This window comes from Carassius auratus, chromosome 4, assembly GCF_003368295.1.
Source record: "Carassius auratus strain Wakin chromosome 4, ASM336829v1, whole genome shotgun sequence".
Lineage (NCBI taxonomy): Eukaryota > Metazoa > Chordata > Actinopteri > Cypriniformes > Cyprinidae > Carassius > Carassius auratus.
In genome coordinates, this window is record NC_039246.1 from 26,422,037 (window position 1) to 26,441,341 (window position 19,305).

Consider the following 19,305-nt stretch of genomic DNA (forward strand, 5'->3'; position numbering starts at 1 on the left):
GATTACATTAAATCATATATTTGTTAGTTCAGTGCCTTTCTTTATGTTTCACTTTTTACTCGTGTTCACTGCTTATTCTAATCCTGCAAAACAACAACAAAAAACTATGGTATGGGATTATTTTTGTAAAAATATCTAAAAAATTATAACAAAAAAATTATAAAAATAAAATAAAATTGTATGTGCAATTTATGTGCATTTTGATACTGATAATGGCAATTGTTGACAATTGAGAGCAGAAAAAAAATATTTTTTCCACTTGTTAGAGAAACATTTGGGTGAGCAATAAATTAACTTAAAATGTATAAAAAATTTAAGTATATTACTCTTTTTTCAGAGGACATCCTAGCACGTCCTTTTAAAAATGAGGAAAATAATAAAAAATAGCACATTTAATCTTTTATCAAACTAGAACAAACGCCTTTTTCCAAAATATCCTAGATATATTGTCACAATTAAAGAATCACCTCAAATGTTCACAACAGTACATTTAACCAAGGGTTAACATATCATTTTTCCAAGAAGTCATGAAAGTCTAGAGACTACATGCATTTTTCTTCTAACACAATTTGGCTAATGTGATTTAATGTCTGAGGTGCATCATCTGAGCTCTCTGATGTGGAGAAAACACCTCTTTTATGTTTTGCATAAAACCTCCTGAGAGGCAGGAAAATTACAATGCAGATCCAGTCGTAATGAAAATAATTAATAGTCAAGCAACTAGATGACATAAAACATAACTTTACATCCTAGTAAAACAAACAAATTTAAATCATGCTAATTTTGTCATGGATACAAAAATGGATACACAGCAAAACAACGACTCAGACGTCTGATTTATAATGCTTTTACTAAGGAAAATATTTATTTGCTCACAGAAAAAACAGGACATAATGCACAGTGATTTCAGGAAGAGCCAGAGATTGCATTGTGATGCAATGAAAGTGTAATATAGTTAAGACGTTATGCCAAATCCATAAGAAACGCACACCATTTCCGACATGGATGTTGCGTGACAAATGTTTGCATCTGAATGCATCACATCACGACAAAACCATCTCCTTCAAAAATGCTCTTGCTTCCAGGATAAAAGGATGGCAGGCATGCTAAAAAATAATAAATAACAGATCAATTCTACAAGGACGCAGTGCAAGTGAGTCGCAGATCGCTCGGGACTCGGGTCGTCACAACTGTTCATATCGCTAGACTTGTCACCGAGCGTCTTTTACTCCCTCAAGAGTGCAGACGGGGGTTGGATGGTGGCCAGATGAGGACAAAAAGGGCCATCTGTCCTTAATAAAGAGGGCAACGTCATACGAGGGACTTCAGGGACAGAGAGCATCCGTCCTTTTCATGTCAAGCCCATATTGTCCCACATCTTCACTGATATCAATCACATCAATTCATATCTCTCCCATCTCACTTACAATACAGGATACTGCAAATATTTACATATTCAGACAAATGCTTTGGAAATTCGCCATCTTCAAACTGCAAACAGAGCTTTTAGTCTATAATCGTAATACAGTTTTAATCTTTGCACTATTTTTTTTTTAATCTTTGGAACTGTATTTTGATTGACATGCTACATCGTTGTCATGTGAAAATGGAAACAGATGCAAATGCAATATATTACTACAAAATCTCAGTAGCATGGGGCAAATAGGCGAAAAAGGGAAAAGAAAGAATATTAAAACACAAATTCAAAACATAAAAAAAGATAACAGTGTACATGAGTAGCAAAATTTGATATACTGCTGGAATGGAATAAAAATACATTTTTGAGTTTTTGTGTTTATAAAAAAAAAAAAAAGGATATCTAAGTAAATCAGTACTATAAATATGAGGCCTATGGCCCGCCGCTGCAGGGATCTCAGGTCCTCTCCAGCTGTAAGACTTTAGCCGTCTCGTTTGACCACTGATCTGACCTGCCAAAACAAAACCCAGGGTTCAGAATCCATGTGTTATCAAACCAATCTTTAAATCGAAGCAGCCACAGAAGGACGGTCGTTACCTGTGTGTGTGCAGGTCTATTAAAATGGCCTTCTGTCCTTGTGTTTCATTGGTGTTTTTAATAAGTGGGCGGGGCTCTGCTTCACGAAGCTCCGCCTGCTCCTGTTTGTGCTGCTGTTCTAAACGCCAAGCTGCCATTACATCGGCCTGACGGTCCCAATCGGGATAATCTCCTCCCAGCCCGACGGGATAAGGCTCGTCCAGACCCCCGTGCTCTGGAATGGACAACAGGTTCCGGGACCTCACTGGAGAAATGAACAAACATCACGCTGAAGGACTTTCCTTACTGTTTTTTTTTCATTAAACAGATGCAAATGGTAAAAATCTATATATTTACTATTGTATTTATTATAAGATATTATATACAAACTATATTTATTGTGTGTTGTGTAAAATATTTATCTAATGTAAATAAATAAATAACATTACATAAATCACCATACACAATCACATACTAGATCATATACACACACTCATAATTTAGATATTTTATATATCTTATAATATATGTCATTAATAAGTAATTGTATGTGTGTGTGTGTGTTTATTAATAAATGTATAAGTTATATTAAAGTATCTTTTTTTATTTATATTTAAACATCTGAATGTAAAATGTAGTAAAAACAAATTGTAAAATAAATAATAATGTATTTAATAAAAATAATTCTTCAGATATTTTAGATATATTAGATAAAGTATATATTTAACTTAAAAAAATTTCATTCACTTATATACTTATCTTTTAATTTTACTGATCATAATAATTGTAGGACTTTTTCAATATCTAATATTTTAATAATTAATTATAATTTATACCCTAAAAGGCCGGCAGGTCAACCGTTTTCTTTCTTGCTGATACGAGCAGATGTCTCGGCTGAGCATTTGTGACGGTATCACATGAGATGGATATTAATATCAGGTGTAAACAGCTCTTTTATTAGTTCAGTAGTGTTTTGTTGAAGCGGTGCATTAACTGAATGGCGCGCGTGGGAGAAACGTGATGCGGGCGGATCAGAGATCAGCGATGATTAAGCGTTCGCTCTGCTTTTAAAGGCATGATAATTACTGGCCCACTCCAGCACTGATAACGACTCTCAGCAGCTCAAGAGTGAGGCGCAGACCACTAATATGGATCCAAATCCAGCCGTTCCTCCATTTATTAGTCATCAAGAGACAGAGAATAATGAGCAAAATACAGCAGGGACTGCAACAGACACGAGTGAAAACGCTCTAGTAGCTCTGCATTAATACTACATCCACACTTCAATCAACATAAACATCCTCACACAACTGATGAAGATGTGTTACAGATTATTATATCATGCAACAGGAACATTTATTAAACCAGTAACTAGAAAATACAGCGGGTAAAATAAGTATTGAATATGTCACCATTTTTCCCAGAAATAAAATGTTTCTAAAAATGCTGTTGGCATGAAATTTTCACCAGACGTCTGTAACAACGCAATGAATCCATACACACGAAGAAAACAAAACAAACAAGTTCAGAAATTAAGTTCTGTGTAATAAAATGCAATGACACAGGGAAAAAAGTACAGTACTTTTAGAAACATATTTACTGGGAAAAATGGTGATGTGTTATAATACTTATTAATACTTTGCATGTAATACTACTATAATACAAATAAAAAAAAATACATGTAAAACTAATAATTATTTACTTATATTATATGCAAATATATATACAAAATGTATATTTTACATGTGTTTACACACACATACAAACCTTACATATAAAGACAAATGGCATGTTTAAAGACAAATATGAATTAAATTTTAAATGGATAATTAAATAATTTTTAAAGTTTACAAATATATATGAATATAATGCAAATAAACAATTTATATATATGCACACACATAAGATATATTATTTAGATACTTATATTATTTTAAAATATATATTTTAATATATACAAATGTATAATTACATAGCAAATGCATACATGCATATCATATCTAATTAGAAGTTGTGCGTCTCTGTATATTTTTGCACTGCTATCCCAGCATGCTTACCTGTAGTGGTGTATGAGTCCTGTATGGAGATCTCTCTGCTCAGCTCTGTTTTGGTGATGGAGGAACAGGGGCTCAGGCTTTGGTAGAAACTCCCCAAGAACACGGAAAAACACAGAACCACCACCTGCATAGATACAGCAGTGCTTCTGTTAGTGCTCATTCTCTCTCTCACACACACACACACACAGAGAGAGCTCACCATGAGGCATGTGGAGGTCTGGGTGCCCGTCACCCTGCAGGACCGCGGGACCTTTCCTGCCACCGCCGCCTGCAGCGAGTGCAGCTGCTGCAGCAGAGACCTGCCACACAATCAATACAGCACTGTTTACAGAGCATCTATCATTCATGACTGAAAATTACAACTCAGCCTGCAACAGAAGGTGTGAGATCCAAACATGAGCGAATGATGGCTGAAGAGTGTACTGGAAAGAAGGGTCGAGGCTCTTACTTGTTGGTGCACTCCAGTGTTTCGACTTTCCTGCGTAACTCACTGTTCTCGCTGGAGCAGGTCTCCACCCTGTGGATGGAGAGGCACTTGCAATGTCACATACAGATATTACAAATATTGCACATTTATTTAACATGAAGCTGGATTTGCAACCCATTTTACTTTCATGATGTCACTTATTTCTAAATGAAAAATAATTATGAGAATAAAGTTATTTAATAGTAATTATTATACATACATTAATTATATATCATTATTATAATTTCACATGCTTTTAACCCCTAAAGTTTTCATGTAGCTACTGAAAATATTTCATTTATAAATTTCTGCAACATGAATTTGAAACTTGATTTGCAACCCATTTTACTTATATATATATATATATATATATATATATATATATATATACACACACATACATTTATTAAAAAATTACCTAATTTTAATTTTAAATACTATAATAATAATAATAATAAATAATAATAATAATAATAATAATAATAATATTTAATATTTTAATATTTTAATATTTTAATTATATTTTAAGAATATTTAGAAATAAATAAATTACATGCATACATACGCACATATGTGTGTGTGTGTGTGTGTGTATGTATGTATGTACCGGTATATGTGTATTTTCTTTGATAATTTGACTTAATTCTAGGTAAAAAATAATATTTAATGTAAAAAAAAAACCTGGAAAGGTTTCAGAAGTGGAGCAAGTAACTATATTTTAATGAAGATAAAAAAAAGTGCAGCTATGAAATATTCACAATAATAAACATACTTTTAAGCATCAGTAAGTCTTTTACGCTTGAATAACTTGATCTTTAAATTTTCAACACCTCTGAGAACTCGAGTGGAAAAAGCTTATTTATTTTTCATAAATGTCACATTTATGTATGCTAATTAAATCTGATGAATATTTATCAGACTTACTTCTTCTCCAAAGCATCCATGTACTCTTTCTTTTTCCTGCGGCTCTCTTGTGCTGAAATCTGGAAGTCATGATATTAAGTTTGATATGAATCTTAGCACTCAGATTTGAAGAGTGCATCAGTGTTTTACAGCTTTACGAGACTGACCTTGTTCTTGATCTTTCTGCGGATCTTCTTCAGTGCTTTCTCCTCAGCTTTGGACAGGGGCAGCTTGGTGGGCACGGGATATCCCTCAGCGATGAGCGTGCGCTTCTCCTCCTCCGTCAGCAGGAGAGGCCCGGAGCCCTGCAGTTTCTGCCAGATCAGACCAGAGGAGGTTAAGAAAGCGCAACACATCTGTTAGTGAAGTGAACAACATGCCTCTGTACTCACATGAGGTGCGGTCAGCAGAGGAGAGCTGGAGAGGGAAGACGGGGCTCTCGGCGCCACCTTGAGGACAGCGGGGGTCTGTGTGGGGCTGGCGGGGGCACAGGGGTGAACGGGACTCTGACTGCCCTCCGAGTCGCTGCCGTGAGAGCTGGGAGGAGTGGGAGGCATCTGCAGAGACTCCAGGCCTGATCAAGAACATCACACATCAATTCTGATGCTTCAAATCAGATTTCTTTTCTACATAGCTGTGTGACTTTCATATCTCTTCTATTACTCTGAACTATCTATCTTCTCAAATAGTAATAAAAGCTAAAAATAAATATTTTTAGATGTTTAATCACCCTTTTTTGGTAATTATGTAGTCTTTCTTTAAATATTAATATTATTATTTCTTAATTTCAATAAAATTATATTTTATTTATTAAAAAGTAATTATTTAAAATTCAATATTTATATCCCTTAATCTTTTTCTGCCAAGTACATTAATTAGTATTTATTAGTTTTCTTTTCTAAAGTAAATTATTTAGTTCATGAAATTATTTGATTATTAAATTACTGTTTTGAATAATTAAATAGCTTAAATTAAAATAGACATGAAATATTGATTTAGTTTAAAAAGTAATTTTAATTGAAATAGAATTTAAATAATTTAAACATTATGTTATTAATTTAAATAATTTAGTTAAGATGAAAAATACTTTTTACACATGTACCTAAAAAAAAAAAAATCTAATTAAATGTTAGAAAACTAAAAGTTTTTTTTGTGTGTGTGTAATAAGTCATTTTCTTCTTAAGTACTGTTTCAATTACTTAATTATATTATTCAATGAAATTATTAAAAATTAAAATTGCATTAAATTAAACACAAAAGTAATGTAATGCATAAAATCGTTTTATTTTCAAAAAAAAAAAAAGAATTATTAAATGATTTAAATTAAAATATTTAGAGAAAAATATAAAAAAAATATTTTATTATTTATTAAAAAAAAATCATTTAAGCACATTTATTTATTTTGTGTGTAATAATGTACAGTCGGGTCATTATTGAAAAATAAACCCATTCAGGATGAATCAAGTGCATGAGCTGTTTATGATAAATTATGTTATTTACTGTAATCCTTAATGCGCTCTGATATCTTTATTTTTTGTGCAATAACCCAAAAATGTCAGAGCCAGTGTTTTACCTTTGGGTGAGAGGTTTAAGAACTGATCCACCTCGTGTGGCTCCAGTTTAATCTGAGGGATGAGACTCTCGCGGTCCTCCTTCACCTGCAGATACGAGCAGACACCAGCACTTCAGTAAAACCCACTGACTGTGTGTGTGTGTGTGTGTGTGTGTGTGTGTGTGTGTGTGAGCGAGCGGACTGACCGGAGCGGCCGGAGGGGTCAGCAAGGCGTCAGTCACAGGCTCAGAGGCGGGACCCTCGGGGGTCAGAGTGAGGGTCAGGGTGGGCAGCAGCAGAGGCTCCATCTTCAGCCCTTTATCCTCCTGCTCCATGGGCCACTCGTCATTGTCTGTGTCACCTAGAACACACATCAAATTGCATTTAGAGACGGATTTTGACTTGTGTTAACAAACTGGAAGCAGATTCTGGCCGAGTCTTACCGGCGTCGCTGCCGGGCTCCCCGGGCAGATGGGACAGGGGCGACTGTGGGCGCGAGTCTCCGCACAGCGAGTAACTGTGCTCGGCTTGAATGTGTGGCGGCACTGGAGACGCAGGGGTCAGATCCTCCTCCGTGTCCATAGCATCTCCACGGCCGGACAGGAACGGGTCACTTAACAACTGACCCAGCAAAGCCTCTTGGGACAGATCATCCAGCAGCTCGGTGAAGTGCTGCACAGGAACCACACCAATGTGAGAGTTAGGCTTTTAAAATTAAATGATTAACATGTAATACGGTTTTTCTTCTTCTCCATAAATAAATATTTCAATTAATTATCATTAAATACAATTAATTACATTTAATTAATTTAAATACTGTTATAATTATTTTATTTTTATTTTATTTATAACAAAATACTATTATTTAAAATATTTAAAAAAATTAAAACCATTCTTTAGTTTTTCAGAGAAGTAATTTTTTTCTCTTTTTATCCTCAAATATCAAAAAAAAAATTTATTTATTTAATAATTGAATTCTAATTGAAATTATATATTATGAAATTAATTAGCAGTATTATGTTACTTAAACTACTCTTTAAATGACATTGAATGTTTTCATTTAAACATTTCAAACTAAAATCAATATTTCATCCCCTTTTATTTATGAGTAAGCATAAATAATGCAATCTAACTAGAGTTTTACCTTTGTTTGAGAGGTTTAAGGTCTAGGATCAAGCTGTGAGTTCAGAGCTAATATCAAGTGCTCATTAAACCGCAGCTAGTTAAACACACTTTAATTGCAGACTGTAAAACATCAGCACATTTCTTTGAAGATCAGATATCATACCCTAGACTACAGGAACAGACTAAACATGATAGCAAGTGCCCACGGGGTAACCCTCTCCACCAATCAGAGCGCATCACACTCTCTCTCGTCCAATCAGATGGCTCATTCCAAGCCTAGGTTTGATTCGGGGCCAAAACCCACAGACAGCTGCCTCCCCACTCCTTGGCATTCCTATGGGTGCGTTCCAGCCCCCCAGCCCTTCTTAAGAAGGTCTCCTGCGCCTCAAACGGGTTTGGACAGGCTGAGGCGCTTCCAGACATTGATTTCATCTCTTAAAGACTGACTCAGGTCAGAGGGTTTCCTCAGCTCTTCTCCTCAGGTGATGTTTAGAGGAATGTTCTGAATTCAACATGTTGAGCTCAGTCTACAGCATCTTTGACTCGTTGTCATTAACAGGGTCTTGAATCATCATGATTGGGTCAATTTGTCAATAAAGCCCATTTGATCGATGTGCATTTATTCCAGATCACACTTAGGCCATGTGTACTTGCCCAAAACACAAAGAAATGTAAATAAATTATTGAATTTAGCTATAAACAGTTAATTAAACTATTTAAGTGAATTAAAAAAATATTTTAAACAGTTATTTAATCATTTACATTTTTTATTTATTTTTTTTTTGTTTAAGAAAATTAAAGTAATTTAATTTAAACAATAATTAAATCATCTGCAAATTATCAGACTGATTTCTGAAGGATCATGTGACACTGAAGACTGGAGTAATGATGCTGAAAATTCAGCTTTGCATCCCAGGAATTAATTGCATTTTAAAATATATTCAAATACAAAATAGTTATTTTAATTTGTAATAATATTTCACAATATTAGTGTTTTTACTCTGTTTAATCAAATAAATGCAGCCTTGGTGAACATTTCATTTATATAGACAAAAAAAACACCACACTTTTAAACCTTTTTTTTTAAAAATGGTAGTTACTGTCATAGAAAACGTACATAAAAATATAATTTATGATGAATCTGAAACTGCTCAGTCACAACGGACTCGTCTCCATCTGCACAGATGAGTCAGAGATGCAACACAGACATTCAAACCACTGTGTGTGCATCTGTTCATCTGCACAGCCAGCAGGGAACGGTCTAGAGATGTTACGCTATGAAAAGGTCTTATCACTGCACACTTTACTCTTTCAAGGCCATTTAGCAGATCAGCTTGGCTCACACTAAATATAAACACAACGGTCTGTCAACATTATCTGAGGGCTCAGTTCATAGTGGGGAAAAAACAAGACCGAGGCTACTTAAAATATTCAAAAAAAAACTTAAAATCAACATTTATCTCCAATGTTTCAGCAGGTTTTATGAAAGCCAATGTAAGATTTTTAAAGACCATTTTAAGACCAATTAATTAATTCGTAGGTAGTAATTGTTAAAAGATTTCTAAATTAAAATACATGATAATAGGTCATATTTACACCGAAAACAACAACAAACATCCACCAATGGGCTTTTCACCTCCTTCTCCTTGATCATTGTTCCTGTTTTAAGCATAAACTCACTCGATTTGGTTCAATTTATCATAAAACATGACTTCAGCTATTTTTATTTTGCCTATTAATGTATCTTGATTTAAAGAGGTTCAGATACTTAAACTGGAAAAAAAGAGATTTATTCTATGCAGTGCATGCAATTTTTAATCCACTACTTTGTCTTTAAGAAATTTTAAGGCCTTAGTTTGAAGAATTAAAGACCTGCAGAAACCCTGTCTTTCACATTTGCAATGAATTATGGGATTGCATTCTCCACAAAATACACAATGCTGCTTTAAGATACAGTTAAATCGACTGTTGTTCAGTGAATCTTCACAGGCAAGATCTACTCCTTTCAATACACACAGATTTGGCAACGGGTTCGAACTGGTCACGTTGACCAACAGCAATGCAGTCTAGGTAGGCAGCTCACAAGGTTTCGGCAAAGATGAGTTAAACAAGACCAAGCTGAGCAAACTAGGAAGGAAAGAAATGGAGTCTGGAGTGAAAAATGGAGAGAAGTCAGCGTATGGGATCAATTACAGACTGACTCAGAGGTCAACCAAGTCAAGAAAGACAAAAAAAAGACAACAGTTAAACCTATACATAAGGCAACAAGAAGAGAGAAACCATTTGAAGTGCAAGTGACAAAGTCGCTCTGGAATGCCTTGCCCTACATTTTCCACTTTTGTTACTCAACAGCAGCTCTGTCTGCGCCCACCATGATGAGAAAACGTCCGGAGAGAAAGCATGCAGGTCACAGATGTTTCTACAGGCCCTGCCGTCCACCAAAAACACACATAGAGTGTGTTCTCTTCTGAACTCACTTAAACTTCGTATTTGGCAAAGAACTGTTTTTCTGGACTGTTTTCTTCGGCTCAAAACCATAGAATGAAAACGCAAGCATTTCCAAGGCCACTTAAGGTGAACGCTTCATGTTGAACGGAGAAGAGAAAATCGCAGCAGTTCAAATCAGGTCAGGAGAGGGTGAAGCCCTCAAGTTGTGTGACATGACATGTCATAGTTGTCATGCCCTGGATGCATTTGCACCAGTCATTTCTGTATGAATTCACTCATGGTTATGGCCGTATGAAGCCACTGTATTATTATGTCGTTTCTGCATCAGTCACGGCTGATATGCAATTACATCTGACACTCTTGAGTGTGTGATGAGATGATTATGATGATTGCTGGAAATTGCAGGGTGTCGACTGTTCTCTCTGAGAGGAACAGAAGACAGCGTTCACTCCGAGGAGGACAGATGTGAGGTTTCCTGTGGTTTGAAGATGGAAATAATCACTTTTAAGTACCAGGTCTGGGATCAGTTCCTTTACCCGCATACTCCACAGTTCATACTTCACTTACATACCATCAGTTATCATCTCGGAAATTTGTGTGTGTATATGATACATATATATATACAGTACAGACCAAAAGTTTGGACACACCTTCTCATTCAAAGAGTTTTCTTTATTTTCATGACTATGTAAATTATAGAGTCACACTGAAGGCATCAAGGGCTATTTGACCAAGAAGGAGAGTGATGGGGTGAACCCAATCGAGATGGTTTAGGGGTGAGCTGGACCGTAGACAGAAGGCAAAAGGTCCAACAAGTGCTAAGCATCTCTCAGGGAACTCCTTCAAGACTGTTGGAAGAGCATTTCAGGTGACTACCTCTTGAAGCTCACCAAGAGAAAGCCAAGAGTGTGCAAAGCAGTAATCAAAGCAAAAGGTGGCTACTTTGAAGAACCCAGAATATGACATATTTTTAGTTGTTTCACACTTTTTTGTTATGTATATAATTCCATATATAATTCCACGTGTTAAATCATAGTTTTGATGCCTTCAGTGTGAATCTACAATTTTTCATAATCATGAAAATAAAAATAAAAACTCTTTGAATGAGAAGGTGTGTCCAAACTTTTGGTCTGTACTGTTTATATATATATATATATATATATATATATTAAACTATTACTTTTAAATCATATACATTTATTTATATATATATATATATATATATATATATATATATATATATATATATATATATATATATTTAGCTTTTAATACATTTTATATTATTGTATAAACCTGATTTCTAATTAACTTTATTTGGATATATATATATATATATATATAAATAAATGTATATGATTTAAAAGTAATAGTTTAATATATATATATATATATATATATATATATATATATATATATATATATATATATATATATATATATATATATATATATATATATATATATACACACATTTTTTTTATTAAAAATATTTATTTTAATACATTTAAAAAAATTATTATGCAATATATATATAAAAAAATAGCTTTCAAATGATCAATGCTTAAAAAAAATATAACTGTTTAATGTTTGATAAAATAATTCCACAATTTTGTTCCCTATACACAAATTGCATACTAGTGAAACAGTACGAGTAGTTTGGGAGTTTGCTGAATAAGATACGAGCGCCTGCATCCAGCTGGGTGGATTCTGAGAGAGAAGGCTTCTTTGTTCCTAATTTGGATGGGTTTATAGTACATATGGTTTCACTGGGGGCAGGGTACTGCAATTTGACTCTTTCTGAGATTTTACCCAGCTGGAGAATCTGGATAGTAGGAGCCGCAGAGACAGAGACAGAGACAGAGACAGCGGACAGCGGCCTGTAATTTATCTTCTCAAGATGCAGTGAATGTGTATGCAGGAAGAGGAAGTTTATAAGCCAAATGTGGACACAGATGACGCAATGCTTTAAGCAGCAAAACAGATGTGAGGAAAGACCAACCCACAGGAGACAAAGATCAGCGCTGGTGAGGCTGGACCTTGTTCTTTACACATCTGTGGATGGATCTGACTCACTGATATTAGCCACTAAAAATCTGTTTGTCTTGAACTGGAGCGCTGTAGACTTAAGGAAAGCCAGAATGTTTGTCCTCAGAAACAAGTCCAGCACAGTTGATGAACCTCTTCTAATGCTGTTGTAAAAGAAATGTCTCATTACTAAGTAGTGGTATTCCAGGACAGGAGCCAATGCTAAGTGACATTAAGCTGGATTACAAGGGTCTCTTTGACCCAAATACAGAGTTAACCCCTCCATACAGGACGTTTGTGTAGAGTTTAATGTGTGCCTGCAATGCTGTTGTGATTCAAAACAGTTTTCAGTACAACTTCCAGTAACTACATCAATAAGCAGGGTAAAGTAATAATAATCAGCTCATAAATAATCAACAAACTAGAGTAATTCCATGAATTGTTGCGAGACGCTCAAGATTTGGAAAGTGCAAAGCTTGTGGATACTACAATTAATGGTGAAAGTCCCATTTAGTTGTTGAGTGTATATGATTAATCATGCGATTTATCGTGTAGCCCTAGTTGAGTGGACAATCTGGACAGAAAGCGAGGGACAAAAGCAGTCTGGGAAAAGTTTTGTATCCCTTTCCTAAAGTTCAGTTTGCAGATCTCAGTTGTGCCAAGACAAATCCCACCACAAGTCCTTCACTATTTCCATGAGTCACTTTCCAAGTGTTTGGAATTGGCCTGGTTCTTGCTCAAGCTGTTTGAGTGCAACTGCGGAGCATGAAATGTGTGTCATCTTCAGCTTAATTCACTGAAAGAGGCCTTAAAGGGACAGTTCACCCAAAAATAAAAACTTGCTGTTAATTTACTCACCCTCAGGCCATTTGAGATGTAGGTGACTTTTTCTTCAGTGGAACAGTAAAAGAAGATTTTTAGCTGAAACGCTGGTTTTTGGCGATACATAAAATGCTAGTCACTTGAGAGTCAAAAAAGTAGACAAGCAACACAAAATGATAAAGTGAAACGATTGGTCTATACAAGAAACTGAACATTATTTACAACATTAATAAACTGGGAAATCTTATCATTTCCTGCAAACTGGTTCAGTCATTTTGATTCTATTAATTGGCTAAAACAAAAAAATTCACCAGTTTGATTTCGTAATCCTGCAATCATGTACACTATTATATTAAGACCTCAATACATTGTCAGGAGGTATAGGGACTAATTTTATGTTGCCTATAAATGCTTTTTTGATTCTCAAAGTGATGGTAGCTATTGACTTGCATTGTATGAATCACCAAAGACCAGGGTTTGATCTAAAAATCATCTTTACGGTTCTACAGAAGAAAAAAAAAAAAGTCATTTTGGATGGCCTGAGGCTGTGTAAACTAAAGCACATTTTCCTTTTTGGGGGAACTTTCTGTTTAATAGTGACTGACTGTGCTGCTAATTCACAACATGTCTGAACACATCCTGCAGATTCGGGACCGTCCCATCCTCCCTTCCCCCAACAGAATTTTTTTTTGGTGATTCTGGAGCTCCAGGGGTTCAGGAAACGGCTCCACTGGAATCAACATCTGGCCAATAGTGACCCTAAAGGAGGCGGGATGTAAACATGCAGTGACAGCGGATAACAAATAAATCAATGTGGATTGAATGTAAACGCTTGATCACCAATCTGTTTGCTCTTTCAGGGGAGGAACAGGAAACCTCGGACTGAATGGAGTGAAAGACACCCTGCATGCCCAATACACAAGCAGCAATGCTGTAAATGAGGGATGTATACCGTTATAACATGCTATTCATTTGCACAAACATTTATGTGGAAAACTATTAAATAACGTGGATCTAAATGATAATACAGAGAGGAATGGGTCCAAAACTGTTTTATAATATTTGTCTTACTGTTTTGAGGCAGACGTACTGTTTATTAAAATATCTGATTGTTTGGTTTGTTTGTATCACATCACAAATAATAAGAATAGAAAAATAAATGAAATTACGCACTTTTTATTTGAAGAAGTATTTAATTTACTGGATTTCCCTAAATACATTTTACATGATTAATTTATCTTTTTTTTTTTTTTTTTTAAGAAATGTACTAAGACTCTATTAAACAATTGTTTAAATACCAATGTGGCACACTGAAAATGCTACTAAATGTAAAAAATAATCTACTTATTTATTAACATATATTATTTATGAATTTATACATTTAAAGATAAAATATTGTACATATTTTAATATATTGTATACAATATTATACATTATACACACATATATATATATATATATATATATATATATATATATATATATATATATATATATATATATATATATATATATATATATATTAGGGCTTAGAAATTAGGTATAGCTCAGAAAAAAAAAAAATTTGAGTGGCTTTGTGGTCACAGAAAAAAAAAGTGTTTGCATACATGAGGCATTGTACTTCCAAAACGAAAACCCTTTTTACTGCATCACAGCACCTCAATTACATCTTCTGCACTACCAAAATACACTGAATCAAAGAGAGATCAGCCTCCAAGGGGCTCTTAGAATGACTGGGCAGGTAATAAATTGGGAATAAATTGGGACGTGGTAATGAGTAATGAATGTGTGCGCCCTCAGGAAAGGTCCAGGCTCAAGTTGCAGCTCATACAAACCATCCATTCAGAGCAAGAGTGCAAGAATGTGTGTGGCAGATACAGCCTTCAAGAGCGACGGACGTAAGCCCTGCCCTCTCGGAGAACAGGCCGAGTCTGTGTCCACCCGTCCCACAGAGAGCAGAGAGGCTCTGCCCAACACACTGAGCACAGAGGGTCTCTCACTCACCAGACCACCACGTGATGCCTGAGTGACAAATGTTAGCAAAATGTCAGAGAGCTCAGGGACACAAGATCATGCTGTCCTGACATGATATGCACTGACCAAACACATTTTCAGGACCAGGATGCTGTCGATAATCAGACCTGATATGAAGCATCTAAATAGCTATTTTAGTTTTTAGCTAGGTGGTTTCTTGTTGGCTGCATGTTTTATAATAATTTATTATTTTAATTTATATCAAAATGGAAAAACTTTAGTATCAAAAAGGTATTTTAGTATCATTATTATTTTTATTTCTATATTTTCCATTTTTAGTCATTTTGGTAATCAAGTTAAACTCAATTTATATATTTCAATTTTATATTTATAGTTCAGAGCACTATACAAACCCTTTTTAAAAACTTAAAAACGTATTTAAGAAAATACTCTGGGGACCGTAGGGGCCGTGTGTGACTATTTCCTATAAAAATGCAAAAAGTACTATGCAAATTTGACCACTGAAACCTTTCAGTCTGTTTCTGTCCCAGAAGACCTTAAAAATACCAAGTCAAAAAAGCCCAAATCTGAAGCCAGACTCCAGTGCAGTGTTTACAGTCACACACGGCCCCTACGGTCGAGACAGACGACTTATTTTCTTAAGATATCCTCGTCAGTGCAGTGTTTCACATCACTGATTGTGTGTGTGGTCACAGTCAGAGTATGGGTCATTTTATACCAGTTTATCACAATTTTAACCACAAAGGAAATTTAAGGAAAAGCTGATTAATATGTTAAGTAACTTAACATATAAAGTAATTTAATGCATAACAAAATAAATAGAAGTCTAGCATAAATGCAAAAACACCCATGCTTTGACTTGAGTTTGGGACATGTCATGTGTAAATATAATATACAGATGTAGTACAGTTTAACCGGTATAACAAACTCTGACATATTTCTATTTTGTACCATAGTACAATAGAAACTGATAAAATCACCCAACCCTATAGTTCACTGGAAACCCATTTTCAGATTTAGTCCAATGTGATATCATTAACTTCTCAGAGTCAAAATGACTCAAACTCAATACGAGTAATAATAACCAGTGTATCAGCAAGAGATCAGGCTGATCTTTCTTTGAAACCCCACTTCCCTGAATCGATCCTGAATGTATTATCAGCGGATCATAACATCATAAACCATCAGCTGGGACAAATGAGATCTTCTGATACAGAAGATATGCAAATAAGCAATGAACTACTACAGCTGAAATGCTACAAAATGAACGACTAATAAACAGGTTAGTGCACAACCGCATGCCTTTCCTCATGTTCGCTCTGGAAAGTACATCTGGCTGCCACAAGGCCCGGCTGCATGAGATAATGTGCTTTCCAGACTAATCGTGTCGCTGTGATTATCAGCACTAAGAAATGCTGAGCATGACGGCCCAACTGCTCTCCTCAGCATCTCCTTAACCTCCGTCCTGAAGCAGAGAATGAGCCTTGGGTTATTTTCACTATTTCAAACCTCCTGAAATACGACACATGAGACTTTAGTTCAAGAGTAAGTGACAAAAAACCCTGTTTTACAGGTAGGTACGAACACACACCCTCTATACAAGCCCTTCCCAATAGAAAGCTGACAACAAATGAAGACATAATCGCATTCGTTACAGAAGACAATTACTAGGCCTAAAAAGGGCATGATTGCATTCCTTAAATAAGATTGTTCTTCCTAGATGTTTATTAAGTCAAGACACTTAAGGCAAAAACATTGAGATTTTGCACTGTTTGGCTTTTGATGTGTTGTTTCAGACTACAGTGGAAAGAAAACATCCAAAATACACTTTATTTTCATGTAATTTTATCTATTTGCATGAGTTCAATCACAAGCCAGAAATCATCACTTCAGTAGCACTTACACACAAACTTTTCAGTTTTATTTTATTTATATTCAGAGGTGCTTGTGCATATATTATTTGTCTGACTTTTAATTCCTTAAAACATGCAAAAAATGTCCTTTTCTAAGCTGTTGACAGCATTTTCTGATTCTGATCATTATATATATATATAAATTAGTGTTCATGTTTTTGTTCTGGAAATGTGTGCATATTAAAGTATATAATGCCTCATTTGCATATTGAAACAAAATTTCTGAAAACATGTTGCACCAAAAAAAATGTATAATGCAATGAATTAACTGAGGAACTATGAAGATATCTATTGGTTAAATATTACCCTTATTCACCCTAATGCCTTAAAATTTGAATGTAAATTCCATTTCGAAAGTCAACTGCCATGCAATGACAGTGCAGCAGAATTACAATGCAGAAGGAAACAGCCCACATGCAATCTGCATAACGATAACAGACATATGCAACAGGCTGAACTCACAAAGCAAGCTCTATTCTCTCCAACGGAGAACAGTTTGCATTGTTGTGTGGAATTCCATGTCAACAAACCTTGGGGAGCGAAAGTAAAAGTGAGGATAACCGGCACATACAAACCCATGAGGTGGGGGAGCGTGTGTGTTCAGAGGGGGCCGATGGGACCCTAAAACAAAGACCCCGCTCTGTTCTAAAGGTGAATGAGAATATGAACCCTTCACAACCTTTACAAAGCATATACAGTTCTCCTGCAAGTGTGCGTTACCGCCCAGATACTGCCGGGTTATGAATACCAGACACATCAAACTGCTGCACCTCCTTTGATGTCGTCTGGAAAGACGTTATGCACCTTGTCTGCTAATTTAACTGGGATGTCGGCTTGTCTTCTTATGCACCACACATCTGGAATCAACTTAATTCGAAGTCGCGTTCAGGATCATAAATTTAAGATTCAACATGTTCTGCTGTGCTTTGCAATACTGCATATATATATAAAAAAAGCATTCAAGACCTTTATCAAAGCATAGAGCTATATCTGTATCTGTGTAAATGCATTCATTCCATCTCTGAGCAGCATTCTGTGTGTAAAAGACGCCTAAATGCAGTGAAGATTTGTCATTAAGAGTAAGACAAACATAAGGTTTTAAAATAATTACAAACATGAGACCAAAATACACTTTCCCTGATGCATTCATGTACATTTTAGTCTAAAATCTTCATGTTGGATAACCAAAAAAAGTACATGGATCTTTATGCACTAACAGTGAAGCCCCTAATTATGCAACAAGTAGAGGCCCCTTTGAGCAGAAGTTGGAACGCAAACCTATTATTACATAACCTGCAGCAACTCTTCAAGGCTTTGGGCACCATATTCTGACTTTATCCAAATGGGTTAAACTTATCTGAATTGCTTTGTGTGGCACTGCATAAGCAAGATACAGTCACTGGATGACTGCACCATCTGAACTTTATCCCTTGGAGCCAAGTGGAACCCAAAGGCACATTAGTAATCTGACTTGGTCGATCTCTGTGATAGACCAAGTCATTTAAAAGCGTGTATATGACTAAACGTAGGAAACTATGAGGTTTAGAGACATTGTGGGTGATCTGACACTAGTTGCAACACATCAACACATGCTATGAGGGGTGTAAGTGAAGATGGCAATAGTGCCACGAAATTATAAGAAGATTCCAACTTACAGTGCTGTATAAAATGTCGTTTTCCCCGGGCTCGGACAATTCGCTGAGATTTTTGTCCCATTGTAAAAACGGTTCCCCGCTATCCATTATTTCCATGCCTCGATCTGTAGTAAATGGCCACGCGCAGCGTCGCTTTATCAACTCCACAAACGACTATTTATCAGCGTATCCGTAAAAAAACACTCGTCAGGTCGCGATTTGGACTGAATTTGGTGCTGTCAGCGCAAAGTTGGGTCTAAGTTGCTCGTCCGTCGCCAGTGTTATCGAAACTTTCCCCTCAGCTTCCTTGAGAAATGTCGCCCCTTCGTTCTCAGGCGAGCAGGAATTCGGGGCGGGGAAATGATGGGA

General features: G+C 35.6%; 1 protein-coding gene across 1 annotated transcript; it reads right to left on the minus strand.

The window, feature by feature from the left end:
- Positions 1-831: 831 nt before the first annotated feature.
- Positions 832-19,296, minus strand: LOC113064386 (cyclic AMP-responsive element-binding protein 3-like protein 2). Its single transcript, XM_026235165.1, has 12 exons — positions 18,958-19,296; positions 7,415-7,643; positions 7,178-7,332; positions 6,993-7,077; positions 5,812-5,993; positions 5,587-5,733; positions 5,441-5,499; positions 4,499-4,567; positions 4,250-4,349; positions 4,051-4,174; positions 2,015-2,258; positions 832-1,928 (listed from the first exon to the last, which is right to left on the minus strand). The coding sequence occupies exons 1-12, from the start codon at positions 19,051-19,053 to the stop codon at positions 1,874-1,876; spliced, it is 1,545 nt and encodes a 514-aa protein (XP_026090950.1). The 5' UTR covers positions 19,054-19,296; the 3' UTR covers positions 832-1,873.
- Positions 19,297-19,305: the final 9 nt, after the last annotated feature.